Raw genomic sequence first — 11,726 nt, 5'->3', positions numbered from 1 at the left:
CCAATATCTTTGTATATAAGTTTTGTTTGTAGTAAGTAGTTATATGAAAAAGGCACAATAACTTGTGCAAGCGCCTACACAGAGACCTTATCAGTGAGATCCTGACCCTAAAGTCCATCTAGATCTCTAAAGTCCACTAGCAAGTTTCGACTTTGGTAACCGAGCTGTCGGCGCGATCACTTCCCGACGCCGAAGCGTTTCTCCAATTTCCAGAAACTTGTGCTAGAAACCTACGCGTTAACAGGGACCGGAAGATACTCATCTTCTACTAGCTCTCCAGGCTAGTGCCGGAGATGTCTGTCGCTATAGGACAACGAGTTGTTATAATTGACTGAAACATGCTTTCAGCGGACCAAACTCCGACTCCAACACGATTCATCCGGACCTGTGAAGAAGTGGGCCTCTTCCAGGACTTGCAGAATGTCACAAACGAAAATGTCACCAATGAGAATGTCACCGACAATCCGTTTGACGAGGGATTCAAGAGGGCAATGGAAACGAAGTGAGTAAATACATTAAGATTAATAATTATGTTAAAAACAGGTTAAGAAAAATAATATGCCGTACTGAGCAAATTGAGGCAATTGTTAAGTGATTAAGGTACAAACATGGTCAACTGTTCTGAGCGAGCTTATTCTTCAGTGGGTTCCCGGAGTAAGGAATTAATTTCCATTTTTATTAACGTAAAAGTAATGCCTGTTCTCTAATGTAGATCATTTTGTGACTTCGTTATCTCCATATCGTAGTTACAGTTTAAACTATACCTGTATCTTTTATAGATTATAAGTGCGCATTTGACCTCCATCTCACCTGATGGAAAAAGTTTATATGAACCCTGTCACACCGAAACGCGCAGCCTCTGTGTCTTGAGCATTATCGAACAAATGTTCGACCCAAACTAACAGTGTTAAGTGAAGTGGCGAACCGGGGCGTGGGTACTTCACGTGAAAACGAAAGAGACAATATTATTGTCAGTTACAGACTCTGTCTCTGTAATAGATTTCTCATAGATGGCGCTACGACTAAAAAGTCGTTGAAAGACCAAGTACAAAGACACGACGCAAGCACATAGAAAAATTCGTGAGACCCGTTGGCTCGTTCCGTGGCTTAGTTGGTATAGCGTCTGCCACGGTATGCGAGAAGACGTCGGTTCGAATCCGACCGGATCGAAGGAATTTTTTCTGAGTGTTCGATCTTTGTATTAATAATTATTATAACAAACTAGTGGAGTAATTTCACAAAAAATAATTGAATATCAATTCAATAAAAATTTAACAAACAAGTTATGTTTATAACTTTAGAAAGATAAAAATATAAGTTGAAGTTTATAGTCCAATTTTGCGGGCATGACCCACCCTGGCTCAAACAAAAATGATCGTATTTTTTAGAGGCCCGCGATCCAGGTCATCGGCTACAGGTGCTGGTCGAATCAATTTTATTCGATCGACACAGCTCTCGTTTAATGTTTTATGACGTGATGATGATTGATATATGATTCGATTTCCACTTCGCAAGGGAGCATTGAAAAGTATTTTGTTTTCAGACAGGGTATCCTGTGTCTGGAGAATGTCATAGCCACCTCTACATCGGACGATGTTCTACATACTCCGCAACTTGTATTCCCTCTAGACGATCCCACTTTGTCGCAGCTGCAGAGTCATAGAAGTGGTATTAGCAGGTATGACCAAAAGACAAATACTGATTCATTTACTAAAATTATACGTGGGTGCACGAAAGGAGACATACCACTCCCCTAGTAGCTCTCTAGTAGCGCAACCTGGGTAACAATCGGCGAGTCCTTTAACCACGATGACAAGCATCACAGTGTACGCCATCGACATAATAAGAAGAAGAATACTAAAATTATACCTGTTTTTCGTGCGAATGGGTAGTCAACGACATAAGTCTCACATTTTGTCTCCACCGAGCCCTTAGGAAGCTAATTGGTATCGGGTTTATGGCATGGTGGCAGTAGCTTGTTGTGCACTTTATTTCTGTAATTTCTCCTACTTAAATATGATATATCTCATATCAACTAATTTTTTTCTTCTTTTCTGGCATTTTTCAATTTGAAAGGGACCAAATAAGAAGCACAACACTGCAGTATTAATTAATATGTTTTAATGTATTTCTTATTTCCTTTTAGTCAATTAATTTACTAAAACTTCATATTGTTAAAATAAAATAAAATATTTTTAAAACCTATATAGTATTGGGATGTTCCTGTTGTTTGACCATGCCTGCATGACCATGAGTGCTGTAAAGGGCTCGAAACGTGGTTAAAAAAAAATTACGCGATCTTCTAGATCCGAAAAAAATGTTCCATTTCCAAAACAATGTAATAGAGAAAATTTAATTCAGTTTTAATTTAAGTATTTCGTCTTGTTCTCATTTTGCAGGTCTTCTAGCGACGAATCAACCTCCATAAAAGCATATGAAGCAGCATTAGCCAAAATTACACACGAAGTAACAGTAAATAGAGTTGATAACGAAATAACAGTTAAACAAATTGATATTTCTAAAAGTAACGACTTGACAAAAACTAGTATTCAGACTAATAATAGTGTAGAAGTTATAAAAGAAAAAGACATTCCTATTATTGTTTGTAATAATGTGAAAACTAATACTTTAACGAAAGATGTGGTATTTAATGACAATAACAAATTTTTGGCGCCTGATAAAGTTCCTTTGATAAGTCAAAAATCATTAGATTTTGTTGTCGACAGTTTGACAAATGAAGCCAAAAGTATAAACGAAAAAATCACAGTCAGTTTAAAAAGAAATATAAGCAACATTTCCAATGAAACTAAAATTGGGTTTGACAAAGTTGTAAAAGTTATACCTAAAACTGTTGTAGATAGACATACTAGGCCTAGAATCTTGCCTAAGAAAGCTGAATTTAATAACGTTATGGGCGAATATGAGGTATTCATTAAATTACCAAATGGTAAGCAAGTCAGAATGAAACCTGTAGAAGAACAGAAAGGACCGAATACTAAAGAGATTATACGCAATAATATATTAAAAAAACCGGCATTTAACAATAGAATACAAACTACAAAAACTGTAATTAAGAAAACACAAAAAAACACAAAACTAGTAACTAATGTGTTAAAAATACCTACTGGTACTTTGATACCTGTTACTCTAGTCAACCAGGAAGGAGCACCTCTCTCTAACGACGATTTAAGCAAAGTACCTATTACTAAAATAGACAATGTTAGTACTTTAACCAAAATTACCGTACCCACCTTAACAAATATCACAAATAATGTAATAACACCTGTTACCCCAGTAACAATTACTAAAACTCCTGTTACAACTAAGACACCTCCAATAATTGCAAAAGGAACTTTAGTGCCCATAATAAATACACCAAAAATATCTAATATTAGATCACTAGCGACCACAATACTTGACGCCATTCCAAAAGAACCTCCTATTGTAGCACCTGTTACAAAAAGTAACCTTACTGTTAATGAGGGTTCCAAAAGAATACCTGTTACTGATAGAAACAATCAAATACCTCAAGCGTTACCTACAGTCACAACACTAGTTACTAGAGCTGATACCACAAATAATAACATAATATGTAACGAAGTATTCTATACCCAAGAAGATCTCAATAAAGTTACATCGTGTAAAAGTGGACCTGTATCTACAAATGCCCTTGCCACCGTTGAACCGGACTCCGGCGAAGATACAGACGATGATTGTGTTATAGAAGATTTGACGAATAACCCTGAAATTGCTAAGAGAACAAAATTTGAACTTGAAAGCAGAAGTGCTGCGTCAAAACGATATAGGTAGGTACGATAATAGTTGTTTATGCAATCGTTGCAGAATGAGGTTTCTTAAAGTCGAGTACAAGATTTAAAGATCTAATTATGTAATGATTGCGTTATAGTAGTTTAGGTGACTGTTACATAATGAAAGGCATATACACGAGTGTGGATTTCATAAAAACATCTCACGGGTGTATTAATGCCTAATTATGTACATACACTGCTTTATCTACACACATATTATAAGCTCTCTGTGATGTGTTCAGGAACCGCATATTACGACTGGCCAAATGGTGGCAAATAAAAACTTTTCTCACGCTTGTCACACAACCGTAGTTTTTATTTTTAATTCATAGACAAACTAGAATTGGCCCCAACTATCATATCGCTCGATATCAAGTAACGTGAGAAATTGTCAAAATTGTTTGCTATTGACAATTCATTTCGAATAAAACTTCATCTCGACTGATATTAGAATTGAGATCCATCAAATTGTTTTGCTTTTCAGAGATGTTTGAAATTTGAATGCAATAATAACATCGAATTCGATGTTATTTATAAGCAATAATAACATTTTCACAGATAAGAAATTTGTTCTAAAAAAACAGTTTACCTTTGTGCTGGTCGTAATTAGCGGTTTTTGAACACATTATAGAGAGTTTATGATATGTGTGTAGATAAAATACTTTTACTACGAGTAAATAAAATAATGAAACAACCAATATTTATTGTATATAACAATTCATGACAACAAACTCAAACGAAAGCCATTAGGGTGACAACTGCGTTCTGATTGGCCTGAATTCGAAACAATTGACGGGTGTCGTCAATTGTTTCACTTCAAATCTACTATTTTTACTTGATTTTGCTATAATGGACTAAAAATTGAAAAATTACATATTTATTAATTAATTACCGATGAAATGTGATTCCGTTTGTTTTGTAATTAAATGTTTTGCTGTATTTACCACACCACCGAATGGAACAGCCCTTCATAGTTCGAGTGTTCTTTGTTACATTACAGTATACAATACAGAATATTTTTGGAATATACGGAAGCGTACACACAGGTCAGTTGTTGGCGCTATATTATTTCAGCTTTCTAATTTATGATTTCAATGCAAACGAGAGTTATAGTTATAGGTATAGTTAATTAATAATTTAAAAGTGATATAAGGCTCATTTGCCTGATGGGTTGCCAGGGATGGATGTCCCTTATTTAGTCTCTATTTCTTGTTATATACTCGATGTTTTCAGTTCAGTAGCAAGTATCATAGACAATCGAATTTTGATTCAGAACTAAAACAACCCTTTGCTGTGGTCTATAAAATTATAATTGACAGATTACAAGTACAGGAGTAGATATATATATATATATATATTAATCTAGTAGCTTAGATGCCACTACATTTTCCCAAGATTTTTCCACGCCTCCGCCGTCGATGAACTTGGCCGGCGTAAAATCGGCGTGGCGAATTTTAATGAAATATCAGCTTAATTATTTACTACATGTCATTCCAACACTTACGTTTTATTCGTACTAGATTTAAATTAAATCAGATCACATTTCTAGTTGCTACGTAAATAAAATAATTTAATTCCTTTCGCGTTAAGAATCGTGTAACTTATAAAAGCCATGTGATTGGTAATTACAATTTTCAACAGCGGTACACGTCACAATAAAGCGCTGTGATTGGTAGATATATATTTTCTACTGCAGTAACACGTCATAATAAAGCGTTGTCATTGGTTGATTGTAATCGCGAATGAATTAAAAATATTTAAATATTATTTTAGGGAGCGTTTAAAAATGGCAATGCAAGCCCAAGCTGCGGAAAATAAACTTCTTCGAGAAGCGAATCACAAACTAGCGACCGAGAAAGCGGTTCTCAAACTTATCATAACAGAACATATGAAGCGGTGTCCTGACGCGGAAGACCTGCGTAAGTATTAATTTGCGTTATTAACTAATGGCTTAAGAGCTAATGGCTTAAGTAGCAGTAGAGCTCCTCCTTGTGAAAGAATTCGCCCAGGAGAGTACTGTCACCTTACCTATTTCTGCCGCCTAGCAGTAATTACTGTGTTCCGGTTTTGAAGGGTAAGGGTGCTGGTGAAATTACAGGCACATAGGATTTGTCAACTTCGTTCTTTCTTTCTCCCTCTAGATCTTTTTTTCCTTATAATATTGTTCGAATATTGATCATGAGCTATAATTAGAAACATGCGTGTCAATAGATGGAATTGTGTTAATAATTAATTTATAAATAAATTTAACGCTTCCTAATACGCTTCCAAATAACAAAAATCTGTGGAATAAGCGCCATCTAGTTACAATAACTGCCTCCATGGCCGAACGGTTACCATGTCGGACTGACACGCAGAGGTCCCAAGGTCGGGAGAAATGTTTGTTTGTACCTACATTTATTTCTCTCGTGAGTTTGGGAGTAATTTGTGGTTGTCTATGTGTGTCCATGGCACTCGCGATACAGGGTCTCCCTAGTGCGGGGCTGCGAGTGTGTGCGTTATTATTATTATTATTAATATCTAGATGTTTGTTATCATTACAAATCAGAGCAGCTTTGATAAATTGCAGCACGTCAACGTAAAAAAATTAGTTACAAAAAAATAGCTATTTGGTTCTCGTGGCGACATCTGGTGTACAAATAGGTACTAAATACCAGGCTACGGTGTTCTGTATCGCGATTAGCAGTCCACTTGAGTCGTTGGTCCATGGTACTACTAACTTTTAAAAATAAAACAATGCTTCCATGAAACAAAATATTCTATTACTTTCCCTTCGTGCCCTATAATGTATGGGGCCCGAAGTACAGGGCGTGCCTGTGTACTAAAAACAGACGAATTATTGAATGGTGATGTAATGAGCTTAGGTCGGTATAAGGGTATTTTTTCCACATGTATACATACGTGTATAGACATAGCTACAAGCAGCGACATAGTGTTAAAACCACCAAATATTCTTAATTATTTTTTCGAATTCCGGATTCCCGGAAATGGTTTTACCGCATCGTAAGACAAGCTACTGATCTAGGAAGTCGAAGTTGGATTTTAAAATAATTCTAATGGTGCCATGTAAACAATGAAGTAGATAACTTGACCTTCTGACCGAAACAGAGAACAAAAGTTTTTTTTAAATTTTAATTATGAGGGTAATTATAGAACATTTTAGTTTGCATGAGAATCGTGATCGCGCTCTAAAAATATTTTATTTAAATTCAAAAACACAGTCTCGCACACAATCTGTTATACATACATGTTCATAAATTCGAACCACTAGCAGATTGTATTTTAAAAGGAAAATGTTCACACTAGATTATTTTAATACTTTTTGTTAAAAAAAGTGCTGAACGCTTAAACACGACCAAAAAGTGCCATTTTTGACAGCCTTACACATGTACGGCTACTTATTTCAAAAATAATAAATCCGGAAATCCAGGAATTCGAAAAAAGTAATTAATTGATATTTGGTACTTTTAATAACTCTATGTCGCTCCTTGTAGCTATATCTATACACGTGGAACACATTTTCCCGATCATTGGTGATTAGTGAGTGGTGTATATGAGCTATCTGAAAGTTTCATTTTTGATTGCCGAGTGCCAGTCAAAAACGCTAAAACTGCACAGGGCCTCTACCATAAGATTACAGGGACAGCGGTCGCTAGCGTAAAATACGTAAACTATTTGTATACAAAACATTCTCTTGTGACCGGTAGGGGCGCTGTACAATTTGCCTTACAAAATTGTGAAGTAATGTACGCAGCCGCTAGCGACAACTGTCGCAGTAAACTCGCGGTACAGGCTCAGTATTGTGCTAATATAATATCATATGTATACGCTTCTATAATAAGATTGCGGTTGATATTCGAAATTTGCCATTGACGAGGTTTAAAAGCTAAACAAAAACTTTAAGAGGTCAAATTTGACACTTGTCATCGTGACGCGAACAGGGATGAGGACTAATCATATCGCTAATCACATTATACGATTTTTACGAGAAATCGATTCAAAATTTTAATAGTTTGTGATTGTTTAGATTAATTAATTGTTTAGTTTTCGGTTCAGTGTTCTTCAGGGGGCCTAAAAGCAATTCTGTTAAAAGCAATTCATTTACAGAATTCCTTGCAATTCTGTTGCAATTCCTCTTATTTTCGTAAAATTGTCCCACATTCCGATAAATTGTATCCAATTCTTTTAATTTTGATTTTATAATATTCATAAATGGTTTATTACGAGAATTTGGTGTAAGTAAGTATATTCATCGATAAAACAACTACATATAAAGATTAAATTACTAAGAAACTAAGGATTTCATAAATTTTCAATTATTTGGCTGGCAATAAGTTAGAAGTTGTCAATGTCAACTACAAACAATCTCAAATAAAGTTCATAATTTTTTTCTAATATTAAAAAAAAAAAATTTCCGAGAAATCGAAGTGACTCGGTGAAATTCGGCGATTAATTGCTTACAACAATATTATTAAAAAAAATAGGTTTAGGACATAACTGTTTTCAGGACGTTCCGGGGTAACTCAAAATTGCATTTTATTTTCGAATTCGTGCGAAAACAGTACTTCAAATATGTTTTGTCATGTTATATAATGTTTGAATAAAATTTATGTATTTTTTTAAAACTCAATTATACTAATAATTGTTTCGTTGACTGCATTCAAAGTTACTATCGCCTTCATCAGCGGTCAAATTTGGCCTCTTATTTGGTGACGACTATAAAGCCTCTGCGACCTTGGATGACAAAAATCCGTGGTAGTGACCCGTTTAGCTTAATTTGCAGGTTATCTCGAACTTTTTGTGAAATAATTTTAAATGTATACAAATGTTTTCATTACAAAGACAAAGTTTCTTGATTATTCTTCTCAGGGGAATCTGCCTCACGCAATTTGCTAATTAAAATTTAAAATTTAAATTAATAATAAAAATTATGAAATAAAGATTATTTCAAGTTTATTCTATTGAGTTCTTGAATGAGAATCGGTTTATTCTAAAGTTTAGTAAGCGCCATCTTTTGAGCAGTGTGAGAACAAAAAAGCTGTCCTGTTTTCGACGACCTCGGTGACCCATTCGTTTGCGCTGTGGCGCTGGGTGGTGAATAGGTCCTGGGTTCGATTTCTGGTAGGACAACTTTACTAATTTGGTTCTGGTCTGGTGTTCCAGGTTGTGTCCCGGAGTGAATTCCGTTGTTCTGGTACTCATAGTACACAGGGAATGCCCTAGTTTGTGACCAGGTAATTGTTATTTCGCAATCTGACCGTGTGCAAGTGAGACTAAAGCCTTTCTTAGTATCTAATTACACAATGCCAATGGAATGACGTAATCGCTGAAACCTTGTACAAACAACAAACCCATATTTTTGTCGTTCACAGCAATTCCAGTTATTAATTATTTATCTATGAAGTAATTGACAGTTTTATGCATTTTTCACAGGGCTATTGACACAGGGTAAACTGCAAGTTATGGAAGATTCATAAGATACCTAACGGAACCAAGTCAAGACGTGGGAAATACATTTATATTGCATTATTTACTTTAGAAGTAAATAGAAGGTTTACTGGCAAGATTTATTTGACCGCGACCATTGCGGAATTTAAAAAAAACTAATTTTGCTGACAACACGAAAAAACCATAGCTCAAAACGTCGACGCTGCCAGAGCGTAAAAACTATTAAAATATACCTGTGCCGCCATTTTAGGGTCTAATGTTACTTGTTAATTTTTGTAATTTTCCATTAATGGACTACGCATAATCTATAAATAGCAATATATTAATTTATTTCAAAACTAAGACTGATTATTTGTTTTAATTATTCTTATTAATAAATGTTAAAATTTATTTGTTTTTTTTTACTAATACGGTTCTACAACCCGTCATCGTCGGGGGAGTGTGTCCATATGCCTCCTGTGTCACTTTGGGGCCAACTTAAACCGGCGGACTGGAAGACAGATAACATTCAATTTATCAATGTATACAGTGTATTTAGGAAATGAGACTATTTTTCCGGATTTAAATCGCGTATATTTGTTTTTTCAAATAAACCGACGTTTCGGGCCCTTTACAGGTCCCATGGTCACGGTTGACTGAGGTGGTACAGTCTTCTACCAGTTATGTCTAATATTAATGCAAACCACCCTATTGCTTCACTATAGTTACAATAGTTATTAATTAAATACTTTATTTTTAATTTTACAAAAAAAAACCTTCCAATTTACACTGCATTAACTTTTACAAATTATTTTTTAAGTTCAATTTATTATTAATTAATAATAGAAATTAGAATAAACTAAAACATATTAGTTAGTACTGCAGTCTTATGTCTGTTTGGGATTTTTCATCAGAGGAAATACTGGATCCCAAACTGGTGGTACGGAGAAAACTATTGAAAACTATTCTGCCAAATCATTACTGTGACAACTGCGTTCCGATTGGCCAGCCCGAATTCGAAACAATTGACGGGTGTCGTCAATTGTTTTTTTATTTGAACTGATTCAAATCGACCAGTTTAAGTCGAGCCTTGGTATAATGGACGAAAACTGCAAAATTACGTATTTAATTACTGATGAAATGTGATTCCGTTTGTTTTATAATTAGATGTTTTGCAGTTTTTTCCACACCACCGAATGGAACAGCCTTATTTGTTAGAGATATTATCTTTATAACAATAAATACAGAATATTTTTGGAATATACGGAGACGTACACACAGGTAAGTTGTTGGCGCTGTACTATTTCAGTTTTCTAATGTGTGATTTCAGCGCAAACGAGAGTTGATACCTATTTAAATAAAAGTGATATAAGGCCGGGTACTCACTAGCGAGCTGTAACATGCATATACAGTAACGAGGTTCTAGTGTGTACTCTTGAAACAGTTTTCACGTCATTTACCTTATGTGTTGCCAAGGATGGATGGCCCTAACTCGTCTCTATTTCTGGTTATATACTCGATGTTGATGGTAAATTTGTTTTGTAAAAAGTGATGGAACAAAAGTTGTTGTTTATGATATTAGTAATAGGCCGTTACTATTTTTCAAATAACCCACACAACATGCCTATTTCCTATACATAGATTTAGTATTATGAGTACAAACTATTCTCTAGAAATCATTGACTTTATATGGACGTCGGGTCCGCGCTAAAAGGTGTCCGCACTTGTAAGGCGCTAAAATCGTATACAGAGCGCCAAACTCCGCTTTAGTCTTCATTTGTTCGACTGACAGCGCGATACTGCGATGACATTACAATTTAAATTTCGAAAAGGTTGACTTGGGACATTTTTTCGTGGTTTTTGTATTAGACCCGTCGTCCATTTATTTGTAAGTCAATGCTAGAAATATATTTATTTATACGTCTATACTATAATTTTGATTAGACTTTAAAGGCACTTGACTATTTGTGTCGCATTTTTGTAGACTACTTTATGCCAACGTCAATAAGGGAGACCTAGGTTACATCTTTTTTTCGTGTGCCCGATTTAACAGTCCCTTCTTAATCGAGCAACTAATATCTTCACGTGTTCCTTTACCTACCCATTTATCATGCTTCCTTTGAATAAAAGGAGTCTGTGTGAATGAGTAAGTAAAAGTTGTCTAGTCTTTACGACGCGGACGCTAGTGACACATCTGCCTTTTTTTAACTATAATAAGAACAAGATTTAGGAAATGAAACTATTTTTCCGGATTTAAATCGCGTATATTTGTTTTTTTCAAACAAACCGACGTTTCGGGCCCTTTACAGGTCCCATTGTCACGGTTGATGTTAACCGATGAAATCAGACAAGATCGGAAGAGTCCTCAGGCGTGCATCTACCAAGACCTATTTCAAAACCCTGTGAAATGTAACATCCCATTACAGGATGCAGGAGTTTACAAGTTTGACTGTGAGTGCGGTCTCTCTTATATTGGACAAACGAAGCGAA

General features: G+C 35.2%; 1 protein-coding gene across 1 annotated transcript; it reads left to right on the top strand.

Annotated features, from left to right (window-relative positions):
- Positions 1 to 338: 338 nt before the first annotated feature.
- On the top strand, positions 339 to 9,599 carry LOC113237734. The gene is made up of 5 exons (XM_026474314.1): positions 339 to 502; positions 1,544 to 1,678; positions 2,400 to 3,806; positions 5,583 to 5,728; positions 9,243 to 9,599. Exons 1-5 carry the CDS (start codon positions 339 to 341, stop codon positions 9,284 to 9,286), a joined length of 1,896 nt encoding a protein of 631 aa, XP_026330099.1. The 3' UTR covers positions 9,287 to 9,599.
- Positions 9,600 to 11,726: the final 2,127 nt, after the last annotated feature.

The sequence above is a fragment of the Hyposmocoma kahamanoa genome, unplaced genomic scaffold, assembly GCF_003589595.1.
Source record: "Hyposmocoma kahamanoa isolate Upper Pololo Valley unplaced genomic scaffold, ASM358959v1 93886, whole genome shotgun sequence".
In the NCBI taxonomy this organism is placed as follows: Eukaryota; Metazoa; Arthropoda; class Insecta; order Lepidoptera; family Cosmopterigidae; genus Hyposmocoma; species Hyposmocoma kahamanoa.
Note: the sequence above shows the minus strand (reverse complement) of the source record. Positions and strands in the feature narration are given on the sequence as shown.